The 14,074-nt window shown below is 43.6% G+C and overlaps 1 protein-coding gene across 2 annotated transcripts; it reads left to right on the forward strand.

The window, feature by feature from the left end:
- The first annotated feature begins 681 nt into the window (after positions 1 to 681).
- Positions 682 to 13,711, forward strand: ythdc1 (YTH domain containing 1). Of its 2 annotated transcripts, none has more exons than XM_044332690.1 (16): positions 682 to 899; positions 3,429 to 3,530; positions 4,158 to 4,462; positions 4,602 to 4,995; positions 6,763 to 6,825; positions 6,981 to 7,096; positions 7,216 to 7,324; positions 7,471 to 7,588; positions 7,964 to 8,048; positions 8,144 to 8,298; positions 11,133 to 11,212; positions 11,633 to 11,669; positions 11,816 to 11,855; positions 11,968 to 12,033; positions 12,137 to 12,331; positions 12,529 to 13,711. In XM_044332690.1, exons 1-16 carry the CDS (start codon positions 872 to 874, stop codon positions 12,715 to 12,717), a joined length of 2,082 nt encoding a protein of 693 aa, XP_044188625.1. In that variant the 5' UTR covers positions 682 to 871; the 3' UTR covers positions 12,718 to 13,711. The 2 variants fall into 2 exon arrangements, with proteins under 2 accessions (XP_044188625.1, XP_044188626.1); XM_044332691.1 differs by having other exon boundaries at positions 7,002 to 7,096.
- Positions 13,712 to 14,074: the final 363 nt, after the last annotated feature.

Here is a 14,074-nt window from a genome sequence, read left to right on the forward strand (position 1 = left end):
TGATGTCTCACTCCAACTTTCAGGGCTTACTAAATCTAAACCGTTCGAGTTATTACAAAGTTTTTAATAACTTTTGTTCAGCACAGTGTGATAAGTCATGTATTAAAGCTTGAAGCCGATACCATTAACGCCCTAGGAGGAGCGTTTATTGGAGGTCCAAAATTGGCACAAAGTCATACATTCATGGGTGAACTGCGGACTTCCTGTTGGATTTAGGTCAGGGGTGTCAGCATATGATTTGATTTGTCTTGATGAGATGAATAATTGACTTTTGGTTCGATCTCTCTACGACATTCCTACGGGCCGTGGCGGCCATTTTAGATACATAGGTGGCGCTCTCGAGCACATTTTGGCACTTTGGGGGTTAATTTTGACATTTTATCAAATATTTCACCAGACTTGATGTGCGTGCCAAATTTGGTGAGTTTTCGAGCATGTTTAGGGGGTCAAATTTAGGGTTGAAGTGGCGTATTAATAAAGAAAGCATAATAATAAGAAAGAAACAAACACACGAAATACAATAGGGCCCTAATTATTCCACCAGGCCGTTTATAAACATCTGGCTGCGATTAAAACGGCGTTTGCAAAACTCAGATTGAGACGAAATGTGATCCTTTTGGCTTTCGATGTACCGGTGGGATCGACAGGTAATACATCCATGGCGCCGACAGGTGGCGATAGTTCACATGTAAGCTGCTTCTCAACCAGAAGAAGAAGAAGACGGAGCTACAACAACAGACTCAGTCCGCCATTTCGCCCTTTTCAGCTGCTTTCAGCCCGGATTTCTCATTATTTCGTCTTTAAATTAACTAGAAATCCGTTTAACCCACGACGTCACTTTCGCGAAAGGCAGGACTCCGCAGCGGCTGTGATGGCGGCCGACCGGCGCGAGGACAAAGGTGAGGCCCACGCGGGCTGCTTTTTTTTAGCATGTTCGCTGTCTTTGTTCAGCTGCGGATCAATAATCAGCGGTTTATCGATGTGTTATCACTGTCTGTCAGTGACTGGCGACCAGTTCACATGTTACTGTGATGTATGTTGTTAATCATGGCGTCTGTTAGCATCTGCGGCTAACTGTTAGCATCTGCGGGTCAAGATAAATCTGCTGTTTCTGCGGCCTCGTTCTCACATTATATATTTAATCAGATATATCCAGATACTGTTTGTTTTAATCGATGTTCTCTCGTGATCCAATCGGAATGTGGTTGATTAATGAATACGTCATAATCATGAATAGAGGGTATTCATCATATTTGTTGTAAATATCTGATATTCTGTAACCAAACCTATTTTAACACGTCAGTTCCTCTTTTGTTGTTCTGTTAATATCATGATATGATTTTACTTAAATTCCATGAAATGTATGCTAGTGTATCATTAACAAAACTGCATGTTTCTTCAGTCTGTATATGAGGATTTACTTTGAGATTTGACTCAACAGATATTTGGTTCAGATCCTACAGCTGAAACCATTCATCTATCAATCAAAAGTCACTTATCAATACAAACCTCCACACATTCTCTGGGGACAGTTTCTAACCTTAACCCCAGATTCTTTAATGACTAAATAGTATATATATAACGAATTAGAGATTAGCCTCTGCAGTCTGTACAGCAATACAACATCCTGTCTTCAGACACTCGACTTCAATAAGGAAAAACTCCCTAAAAACCATTTAATGGGGGAAAAGTTAGAAAGCTCAGGAAGAGCAACAGAGGAGGAACATCTGCAGGATGGACAGATGTTCAATAGATGTGTGAACAGAACAAGAAAGACAAATTACAGAATACAGCACAGAACAGGATAACAACATTATGATGGATTTATAATATATATGAAGAATGTGATGAGGAGGATGAAGAGCAGCTTCCAGGTGCCACCAGAACAGAATAGGACCTGAGTCATGTGACCTGCGTCACCATGGAGACCTGGCAGGACTCCTGCAGGATGGTGAACCAGAATGATAGCAGCTTCTTTTTCTTTATTTTTAGTGCTGTTACAACCACAAACAGACTCCAGATAGAGAAACACGTGTTCACTACACGCATACAGCTGATCACACTGCTGCAATCACTGAACTGGCAACAAAAGCACGCAGTTATTAATTAAACACAGATGAACATGTTACTCATTAATGAAAGATCATACATATATATATAGTACAGTGTGTATAGTATAGTACAGGTGCACACCAAAAGCACCTGCTACTTATTTCAGTAGTACAATAAAATGTCTTTGTCTCATAACGCTCTAACCAGCAGTCTGAAAACCTGGCAGTTTAAATTATTTGTGAAAAGATATTCAACACTGTGTGCGACACATCCAGTCAAAAAAATAAAAGGGTCTAGTTTCTCCTTGGTAGATTTGGCCAAAGTGCTTCTCAGTTCCTTCCTGTCACAACACTGCCCTAACCCTTTCTATTGGATGTCAGATGACTTTGATTTAATTTGAATTATACTATTAGATATTATGGCTATAACTTTAATACCTGCCTTAGACGTTACCACTTTATTACCGTAACACCTGGAAGAGATGGGGACAAAAAGTCTCTCCCTATTGTGTCGCCAGTGCATTCAGTGACACCTGGACGACATTACTGTAAGATTCAGACATTAATTTAACATGTTTCAGACCTAACTGAGCCACATCAATAGCTGTAGCCTATTTCGTTGGACATTTCACGAGATTATGTTATGGATGAGAAATACAAGAAAAGTACAGAAGTAAAATACGTGGAAGTTGGTTTGTGATGTTGGAGAGCTGTGTGTGCACATCTCTGCTAATTAAAGCTGTGCAATTTGAGGCTATTTTGCTCTCTGTAGTTTTCATTAAAATACCACTTTTGAGAAGCAGAAATATGCAGTTCAGCTCAAACCATTCAGGGCTGCGGCGGCGGTGGCGGCAGCAGCAGCAGTGGCGGTGGCGGCGGTGGCGGCGGCGGTGGCGGCAGCAGCAGCAGTGGCGGTGGCGGCAGCGGCGGCGGCGGCAGCAGCACTCGGGACCTGCAGGACGGACATAAAGGCTCCGAGCTCACCGCCGCTTTTCACTGTTGCTGTTGACATGAACACCAACGAGAAGCACAGAAAACCTCCTGCGACTTTTCACCATGAGTGTTGTAATTTAGGGGCATTTGAGGGGATACAGTGATCTGCAACAAAAAGAATCGGGGGGGGGGGGCAGAGGCCCCTTGGTCACATTACATAAATGGGAAAAAAGGAAGACTTGTTGATTTCTTGAATGTGTTTATCAAAGCAGCTGCTGGATCAAACCCAACACCAAGATTCTGGGCTGCCACACTTTTTACTTACTGGTTACTGGTTACTGGTTACTGGTGCTGAAGTCAAAACAAGTCAAGTTTAATCGGAATCTGACTTAATTGATTAGTCTCGCATACGAGTTGTAAATAAAACTGATTGTGTTGTTTCAGACGGAGAGCTGAACGTTCTGGAAGATATTCTGACTGAAGCTCCGGATCAGGACGACGAGCTTTACAATCCTGAGACGGAGCGACACGTCAGCGACAAGAAAGGTATCTGTACTACTGATAATACTACTGATACTGCTTAAAATACTACTACTGATTCTACCTGTTAGAATAGTACTGATAATACTACTGATACTGCTTAAAATACTACTACTGATTCTACCTGTTAGAATACTACTGATAATACTACTGATACTGCTTAAAATACTACTACTGATTCTACCTGTTAGAATACTACTGATAATACTACTGATACTGCTTAAAATACTACTACTGATTCTACCTGTTAGAATACTACTGATAATACTACTGATACTGCTTAAAATACTACTACTGATTCTACCTGTTAGAATACTACTGATAATACTACTGATACTGCTTAAAATACTACTACTGATTCTACCTGTTAGAATACTACTGATAATACTACTGATACTGCTTAAAATACTACTACTGATTCTACCTGTTAGAATACTACTGATAATACTACTGATACTGCTTAAAATACTACTACTGATTCTACCTGTTAGAATACTACTGATACTGCTTAAAATACTACTACTGATTCTACCTGTTAGAATACTACTGATAATACTACTGATACTGTTTTAAATATGTTTAAATACTTGCGGCTGTATTCGTGTCAGATCTGAACCTTTGTGTTTCTGTCAGGAACAAAGAGGAAGAGCGAGCGTTCTGACAGCCAGGATCTGAAGAGGCTCCGCCCTTCCTCCAGCCACACCCCCTCCAGGTCATCGTCCACCAATAAGAGAGGTCCTGGTGCACCTCTGCCCTCCTCCTCCTCTTCAAAGAAGGTGGCATCCAGCCCCCGTGGCCGCCACACTGCCACCGGCTACCGACATGAATACTACGAGGAGCGAAAGGGCCGGCGAGTGGCCCGAGAGGCGACCAGGAGTCGTGGAGGAGAGGACGCACGGAGGCGAGAGTCCCAGAGAGGCCTGGAGGGTCTGAGCCAGGTAGTGATACTACTTCTTACTACTTACAGTACACGTACGGTCGTAGAAGTACCACTCTGACCTCTTACAGGACACCACTTCATACCAGCTGATCAGGGTTACGTTTGACAGTCAGTCGTCTTCCTTTGTTTGTCTACAGAAGCTGCGGCGTGACGAGCGGCGGGCAAGCCCCTCCCCCCACGAGGATGACAACCAATCAGAGGAGGAGGCGGCAGCAGAGTATGGCTCAGAGCAGGGGTCAGGAAGCTCCTCCCCTGCTCCCTCTCATGTAGAGGAAGAAGATGATCAGGAGGAAGAGGAGGAGGAGGAAGAAGAGGAGGGCATGGAGGAGGAGGAGGAGGAAGAGGAGGAGGAGGAGGGAGAGAAGGAGGATGAGGAGGAAGAGGAGGAAGAGGAAGAGTACGAACGTCGTGGCGGTGAAGGGAACGACTATGATACTCGCAGCGAGGCCGGCGACTCACGCTCTGCCTCCTCCGTCAGTTTCTCTGACGACGGCGAGTCAGCTCGCTCAGGCTCCGCCTCTGAGGCCTCAGGTAACCATGACAACAACAACTACAAATCTGCTGTAGTGTAACAAATACATAACTGCGATCTCTCTTGAGCCCTAACCCTTATCTCAGGACTCTTTCACATAGAGCAGGTCTAGAACCTGAACCTGAACCCTTATCTCAGGACTCTTTCACATAGAGCAGGTCTAGAACCTGAACCCTTATCTCAGGACTCTTTCACAAAGAGCAGGTCTAGAACCTGAACCCGAACCCTTATCTCAGGACTCTTTCACATAGAGCAGGTCTAGAACCTGAACCCGAACCCTTATCTCAGGACTCTTTCACATAGAGCAGGTCTAGAACCTGAACCCGAACCCTTATCTCAGGACTCTTTCACATAGAGCAGGTCTAGAACCCGAACCCTTATCTCAGGACTCTTTCACATAGAGCAGGTCTAGAACCCGAACCCTTATCTCAGGACTCTTTCACATAGAGCAGGTCTAGAACCTGAACCTGAACCCGAACCCGAACCCTTATCTCAGGACTCTTTCACATAGAGCAGGTCTAGAACCTGAACCCGAACCCGAACCCTTATCTCAGGACGCTTTCCACATAGAGCAGGTCTAGAACCTGAACCGGAACTCTGTAATCTACAGAGACCCAACATTCCTCCATGAGCAGCACCAAGGACTCTAGGTGGACGCCATCTGGCTTGACCGGTTGGGTTGAAAGAGAAAGGAGGGGGGAGAAACAGAGAAGCAGAATAACAACAATAATAATAATAATAATAATAATAATAATAATAATGATAGCAGGTCCTGGCACTGAATACTGGTAATACCTCTGTACTTTTACTTAAGTGGGATTTTAAATGCCATATTTTTACTTGTAATGAAGTATCAATACTTTTACTGATGTAAAGGATCTGAGTGCTTATTCCGCTACTGTTTAAATGTTATATTAACATGTGATAGCAGGAAACCTGTCACTCAAAACTAGGCTACTTCATTACTAATGATTACTATAGCTGAATATGTACAGTCTGACGTCTCCGTGTGTGATTAACGAACTTTATGGCTTATTGCTGTCTTACCTCCAAACAGCTCTGCTCGCTCCCCAGAGCTGCTCCAGTCTGCAGCATGCACAGCCTTCAGTGTTGATAGGCTATTACTCCTGATGGGTAGCCAATCAGATAGTGCTGTGGGCGGGACATTGCTTGAGACCACAGAGTGGTGACTACAGACAGAGAGCGGCTGCTGCATCAGAGCCAAAGTAGAGCATATCTGCGATTGGATTTTTTTTTTTTAAATAACAACGGCCTGGCTGATAATCGGTCGATCCCTAGCATTTTTTAGGAGCTTGGAATGAAACGAAATTCGCACATATGGCAAAACTGGTGTTTGATAAGAGTCGCAGCCTGAACACATCTACATGTTAATATTGAGTCATAGTCGTAGCGCCACCTACTGACAACAGGAAGTAGGCCTTATGTGACAGACGTCATCAGATTTACATGAAATTTACATGGTGTGATCGACACATGATATAAAGCAACATGACGTATAATTAGTGGGTGTTCTCTAGCGCCACACAGTGAACACAGGAAGTGATAGTTATCTCCTACATGCAATGTCCAGTATTCATGGAAATGTATATCCATGTCAGTTGCCCTGTGGTAAATGTATTGCTGTGTCGTGTTGCTCTGCAATAAAAGCCTTTCAACTGCGGCGGGCCCCAACATGCACAAAGGTGCGAGGGCCTGATGATCACTGCTTGCAGCTTTAATATAATTCTGTTCTTTTATTTTGAAAGGTTCAGAGAAGAAACGGGAGAAGCTGTCCTCGTCAGTCCGAGCTGTTCGCAAAGGCATGGAGAGTAAGTTTTTCTTATTGTTATTGTTGATATTCAGAAGTTGAAAGTCGTCTAAATGTTATGATGGAACTCAGAGAAACATTAATTTTACTGTAATGCAATCAGAATACACTTGATAAGTAATCAGATTAGTATCCAATAAAGTAATCAGATTACAGCTTCTCCCTGTGTTGTTTCAGATCCAACCAGTAAGCTGCGTTACATCCTACGAGATGCTCGCTTCTTCCTCATCAAGAGCAACAACCACGAGAATGTCTCCCTTGCTAAAGCTAAGGTACGCTAATGCTAACATGTTGTTTGTAGTCTCAATTGTTTAAATGTTTCTTCAAAAAAGGAACCTTGTCAGACTGTTCATTTTAAATAAAAATGTCATGATATTTTTATAATATCCAGGGTGTATGGTCGACGCTGCCGGTGAATGAGAAGAAGCTTAATGCAGCTTTCCGTTCAGCTCGGAGTGTCGTACTCGTCTTCTCTGTGAGGGAGAGCGGCAAATTCCAAGGTTAAAAAAGAGAAATGATCCTTTACTTCATTGACAACATCATGAAATGATATATTTTTCTGCTGTAGTCCGTCTTGTTCTTCAGTGGTTCTTGACATATTTTGAGGTTTTGGATTCACTGACTTTCTTTGTCTTGTTATCTTTAGGTTTTGCTCGTTTGGCATCAGAGTCTCATCACGGCGGCTCTCCGATCCACTGGGTTCTTCCTGCTGGCATGAACGCAAAGATGCTGGGTGGAGTCTTTAAGATCGACTGGCTCTGCAGGTAAACGACAAAATGTGTACACATCTACACACCTTGCTGGAAACACTCCTCCCAGTAGAGACTCCACGTGGCGGTGACCCCCACAGTTGTGTTTCATTGGGGTACTGTGGGGTCCCCACCAGGCCTGGCTCCAGGAGGGGTCCTGGTTTCCATGTTCTGGGGGGAGGTTGCTATGTTCTTATTGGCCGATCTATCAGGAATGTTGAATGGCTCCTCGTCGGGCCGCTCGCCTCAGACCCAAACAGATTTAGTTTTCTCATAATGTGGGAAATGTTTTGATTAGTAATTTAAGATGTTCTCTTATTTTTTTATTGTTTGTGACTTTTTTCATTCCTGCTTGCGTCTTCACAAATATTTAATTTTTATTGTTTACAGGCGGGAGCTTCCTTTCACGAAGACGGCTCACCTGTCCAACCCCTGGAACGAACACAAGCCCGTTAAGATCGGACGAGACGGACAGGTCGGTTTTATTTCTTCTGCTTCTGTTTTCATCTTTGTTTCTGCGTGACATGAAATGTTAATTTTTTTTTTTGAATCTCGGTAAATCTCTTTTAGGAGATCCAGCCGGACGTCGGCGCTCAGCTCTGTGCCCTGTTCCCATTGGACGAGAGTGTGGATGTTCACCAGGTGGCTCGCCGTGTTCGTCACAAGCGCCGGACGCCGTCGGAGCCGCGGCCTCGAGGCCGACCGCCACAGCGTGAACCGGGAAGGTTAGCCAATCACCAAGCTCCTCCTCCCGCTTCCTGTTCTTCTTCTCCTGCTGCAACCACGGCGCCACCTGCTGTTGGACGACGGAGACGGCCGCTGCCTTTAGCCGGTGGCTAGCATTGCTGGTTCTCTGGTGGTTGTTGTTGTTTTTCCAGTCTGGAGTTTTCCACCAGAGTGACGCCTTGCTCTGCGTCTGACGTCTTCGGTTGAAGTCTTGAGTGAGGCAGGAAATTAAAACCCTTGACGAGGCGGTGCTCATTTCACGTCACGAAGTCTAAGATTCATTATAAATAAAATTCTAATTTTTTAAATTAAGTTTACATTAAACAAGGTGCACATTAAACATGTTTTATTAGGTAGATTTTTCTCATTTTATTTTGATTTATTATTTTAATATATTTTTGTTTTGAACTTCTAGCTGCTCGCAGAGATATTTTTTTTTTAAATTTCTAAATTTTGTTGTTGCTAAATTTCTCCTTTGAAGCTCTTTTTTTCTTTGCAGGAGTTTCGTACATCGGAAGTTAAAAAAATCAAAATGTTTGGCTTTTAGCAGGACTGTGGCTGACCCTTTCAGAATAAAAGCAGAAAGGACGAGCGTCACTGGCTGGACTGATGGAGGAGGGGGGGTGAGGGAGGGGCGAGTGAGGTAGAACTAAACCAGAGAGAGAGAGAAAGTGAGGGACTGTCTGAGCTTCCAGCGGACTGTTTCTGGTTTTTGAGAAGGTGGTGCAGGTTGGTCGAGCAGGGGGCGTGGCCTCTGGACTGTATCCAATGAGAGGGTGTGATGTGTCTGAGGGGGCTGGGCTTCTTCACTTTTTCAATTAAGGTAAAATTACAGAAATGCATAAAGGAAAAGATGGACTCTATTTAAAACACAAAATCCTCTTGGACTGATAATATGATGACTCCCCCCACCTCCATGAAAGAACAGTTATGTAACTCCCCCTCCTCCATCCAGTACCCAGTACAGACACACACACACACTGAATCAGGACTGAGCTCGTTGTTGACAACAAACTGTTTATCTGTTTGTGTGTGTGTGTTTCGCTCTTTTATGAACTGAAAATAGAAGTATGAGTGTGGAGGAGAGGAGGGGGGGACAGAAAGAGAATCCAATGGACGGAGCGGGGCTGGTCTAAGAGGGGGCGGGGCTTTGTGTATTACTTGACAGGACTGCACCATCATCATCATCATCATCACCCCCTCCACCCTTTCAAAATAAGAGGGTTTATTTAAAAAGCCTTTAACATGGACTTTGGTGTGGAGAAAAACTGTTTTTATAATCAAAAGTGTTGTTGACAAACAAACAGCCCCTCCCACATATACAACAGAAGCGGTATGTTGTCCCTTTCGGAGGCTTCTTCTTTCTTTGTTTTTATTGTTGTTGTGTGTGTGAAGCAAATTTGGACAAAATGGTGTTTTTGATTTTGGCCTTTGAACCTTGAAACTGTAAACTAATGTTAGAACATTTAGTGAAAAGATCAACCAGAAACACAAACACTGGGTAGACTGCAGGACCAGTAGGATACACTGGGTAAACTGCAGAACCAGTAAGATACACTGGGTAAACTGCAGAACCAGTAAGATACACTGGGTAGACTGCAGAACCAGTAAGATACACTGGGTAGACAGTAGAGCCAGTAGGATACACTGGGTAGACAGTAGAACCAGTAGGATACACTGAGTAAACTACAGGACCGGTAGGATACACTGGGTAGACTGCAGAACCAGTAAGATACACTGGGTAGACTGCAGAACCAGTAAGATACACTGGGTAGACTGCAGAACCAGTAAGATACACTGGGTAGACTGTGGAACCGGTAGGATACACTGGGTAGACTGTAGAGCCAGTAGGATACACTGGGTAGACTGTAGAGCCAGTAGGATACACTGGGTAGACAGTAGAGCCAGTAGGATACACTGGGTAGACAGTAGAGCCAGTAGGATACACTGGGTAGACAGTAGAACCAGTAGGATACACTGAGTAAACTACAGGACCGGTAGGATACACTGGGTAGACCACAGGACTGGTAGGATTCACTGGGTAGACCACAGTACCGGTAGGATTCACTGGGTAGACCACAGTACCGGTAGGATTCACTGGGTAGACTACAGGACTGGTAGGATTCACTGGGTAGACCACAGTACCGGTAGGATTCACTGGGTAGACTACAGGACTGGTAGGATTCACTGGGTAGACCACAGGACCAGTGGGATTCACTGGGTAGACTACAGGACCGGTAGGATTCACTGGGTAGACCACAGGACCGGTAGGATTCACTGGGTAGACCACAGGACCGGTAGGATTCACTGGGTAGACCACAGGACCGGTAGGATTCACTGGGTAGACCACAGGACCGGTAGGATTCACTGGGTAGACCACAGGACCGGTAGGATTCACTGGGTAGACCACAGGACCGGTAGGATTCACTGGGTAGACCACAGGACCGGTAGGATTCACTGGGTAGACTACAGGACTGGTAGGATTCACTGGGTAGACCACAGGACCAGTGGGATTCACTGGGTAGACTACAGGACTGGTAGGATTCACTGGGTAGACTACAGGACCTCTAGTAGACCACACGTCTCACCTGGTTGACTCCTTCATGAACCGTCACTTACAGAATTTCAGATTTAAAGAGTAAAAGCATTTTTTACACATTTAAAACTTTTTGTTTACGTTCTGAAACTTTTTTTACCTGCCGTCTTAAATTTCACCTGACTTTTGAGGGGTGTGTGTGTGTGTGTGTATGTTAACGCTTGTGTGTGCGTGCGTGTGTGTCAGTTTGTGTGTGTATTCATGTGTGTGTATTTGCGTGTCGACTTGTCTGCGTAGGCGTCGTCCCGAAGAGTACGACCTCCACGGCAGGAAGCGACCACGAGCAGACTGTCCACCTGACTTCAACCAGCGAGCAGGTCGTTAATCTGAAAACTAAAACTACGGTTTATTGAAATATTTGAAGACTGTGTTTCTGTTGAGCAACAGACTTATTCTTTAAAACATTTAAGAGCCTTTCAGTTAAAATCTTAATTTTGAGTTTTGAGGTTTAAAAATTAATAAAGTTTATTTTCTGAAATCTGGATATTTCCCATATTTAGTTTGAATGTATTATTTTGTTGCTTTTTCAGTGATTTATGATCTTTGTTTTTAAACTATTTATTTTGTTGAAATGTTTTTTCAATGTAGTTGAAAAACTAAACTTTTCTTGGTGAGATTTTGTGTTTTTGGTTTTTAAGAGTGTAAACTAACTGCTAACTGTTGATCATATTCATTTTTCCTTTGGATGTTTGCTGACAGGAAAACACATTTAACTGAATGATGTATTTTATTTTCAGGGTTCATCCAGGACCTTCGTAACCAGCCGGTGGACAGGTGAGACAGCAGAGCTCCAGCATCATTACATCACCAGTAAAACATGCAGTTGGAGGTTTTCTGAAAATAATGTGAAAGACGTGAGAATAAGATTATGAAACTTTTTACTTAAAGTCATTTCATTTCAGCTTTTATTTTGTTTTCAGGCGATTCTCCAGCGTGAGACGAGACGTTTTCCTCAACGGGGTGAGTTTCAGGCATGTTAGCATGTTAGCACGTTAGCTTAGTTTCCTGTCCTTTAAAAGCTGTGAGCTGACAGATGTGTCGGGTGTTGATGTGTGATTCTGCTTCCTCTCAGTCTTATAACGACTACATGAGGGATTATCATCACAGCGTCGGCCCTCCGGCTCCCTGGCAGACTCTGGTATGACTGTTTTATTGATAATGTTAAATGATTTATCGGGTTATTAATGTTCTCACACTATTGATCTTGTTGCTGTGTGATGATGTAATGTACGTGTCATCAGGCGGCGTACCCCGGCGTGGAGCAGCCTCCCCCCCACCACCCCCCCTATTACCATCACAGCCACCCCCCTCCCCCCCCTCATCAGGCCTACCACCACCACCACCACCCCCCCCTGCCGCCACACGAGGCTCCGCCCCCTCGCTTTAGAGACAAACAGAGAGCGGCGCCACCACACCGCGCCTTCGCCTCTAGTCCAGTGAGTCATCAGGTTTTACTTTCTACTGTGACTTTAACAAACCAACAACCCATCAGGACGCCACATATGTAGTTTATTCAGTCTGACTCTTCTTACAGTGTAAACGTGATGACAGTGCACAATCATCTTTATATCATGATGTTTAGAGACATAATTAATCAGGCAATGAATGTTTTATTTGTGTCCTCCTCACGCAGCATGACTACGACATGCGTGTGGACGACTTCCTGAGGCGGACGCAGGCAGTCGTGAGCAGCCGGCGTGAGCGTGAGCGGCAGCGTGAGCGTGAGCGTGGCGGACCACGCCGTGAGAGAGAGCGAGAGAGAGCAAGAGACCGAGACCGAGACAGAGAGAGGGACAAGGAGAGGGGGCGGTACCGCCGGTGATGTGGTGATGTCATATCCTGCCAGGCAGATGACAGCTGCGGCTGTAGTGGCTTTTATTTTGGCAGTGAGGGATGGTTTTGGCTGGTTTCCTGTTTTCCGTTGAAAATAATGAATAAAACGAGCTACATAATGACATCATCAGCCGCATCATCAGTTTCAATGTGAATAAAACAAAACAAGTGACATCACAACGTAGGAACACGCCTGTCACACGGCTCCATCATACATGTCACTTCACATGTTTAAACAACATTTTTTATAGTGTAATTCACCACAAACCTATGGACTTTTATTTTTACTTTATTTCCCATAATTCCCTGTTCTTTTCCCAGAATCCTCTCTGCAGAGCTTCAGTTTGAACAACAGGAAACATGTTTGTCAGTATTTTAGTTGAGTGGTTCCCAATATGGGGGTGGAGACCCTCTGAGGGGTCGCAGGATGATAAACAGAAAAAAACTTTAATGTTTTTTAAAAAAATATTTCTTCAATCATCTTTTTTTTTTTTTTTACTGTGAAATGTTGGACAGTTTTTCCTCTTCACTTCCTCCTCATGTTTATTTTCTTCTTTTTTAACATTATTTTAGTTTATTTTCAAAAATGTTAAACTGTTAAATCTCGTCCTGCGTCCATTTGTTCATTTATTTATTTTTGTTTACAGATTTAGTTTGTATTCACTTCCTGAACAGCGACTGTACTGTAAAAAAAAAAATATTGAAATAAATTTAACCACAAACTGTGTGAACATAAAGATCCGCCTCCTGCTGCTGATGACAGAAATCTGCCTCCTGATTGGTTTTTGAAGTCAAATTTTGGGGTTTTTTTTCCCCTCACTCTGGTCAGTTGTTACCATGGTGACCAGACTGTCCGATCACTTTTATTGATCAGCAGCAGGTTAAACTGTTTTATGTTCAGTTTTGTGTCCTGTTTGGAGGAAGTGAACAGAGGGGGCGGAGCTTGTGTCTTTTTTTGTACAAAATAAAAGCCTGAAACCTGACAGACTTTGTGTTTTTCTTTGTGCAGATTGTAACCAATCAGCTGTGTTCTTTTTTTCATTTTGACACATTTTTACTGGGGGTGTCAAAATGACATGAGCCCCTTTTGTTTTCAGTTACTGTTATATGAATGTTCAGAGGATGGCGATCTTCTCAGAAAACTACCCATAATCCATAGCTACAGGGATGTGATGATGACAAATATCAGTTATTTTCATATTTATGTCTAAGTGAGATGTTTAATGTAAACTACTGTAACTGGATTACTGCGGAAGGTAATCAGATTACTGCTGAAGGTAATCAGATTACTGTTGAAGGGAACTGGATTACTGCTTAATGTAATCAGATTTCTGCTGAAGGTAATT

Source organism: Thunnus albacares, chromosome 18 (genome assembly GCF_914725855.1).
Source record: "Thunnus albacares chromosome 18, fThuAlb1.1, whole genome shotgun sequence".
Taxonomy (NCBI): domain Eukaryota; kingdom Metazoa; phylum Chordata; class Actinopteri; order Scombriformes; family Scombridae; genus Thunnus; species Thunnus albacares.

What these genes read in the sequence shown, in the direction of transcription:
- ythdc1 (XM_044332690.1), top strand. Translation starts at nt 872, where the DNA reads ATGGCGGCCGACCGGCGCGAGGACAAAG. An exon ending in CGTAACCAGCCGGTGGACAG is followed by an intron (nt 11,670 to 11,815) that starts GTGAGACAGCAG and finishes TTTTGTTTTCAG; the next exon opens with GCGATTCTCCAGCGTGAGAC. An exon ending in GCGCCTTCGCCTCTAGTCCA is followed by an intron (nt 12,332 to 12,528) that starts GTGAGTCATCAG and finishes CTCCTCACGCAG; the next exon opens with CATGACTACGACATGCGTGT.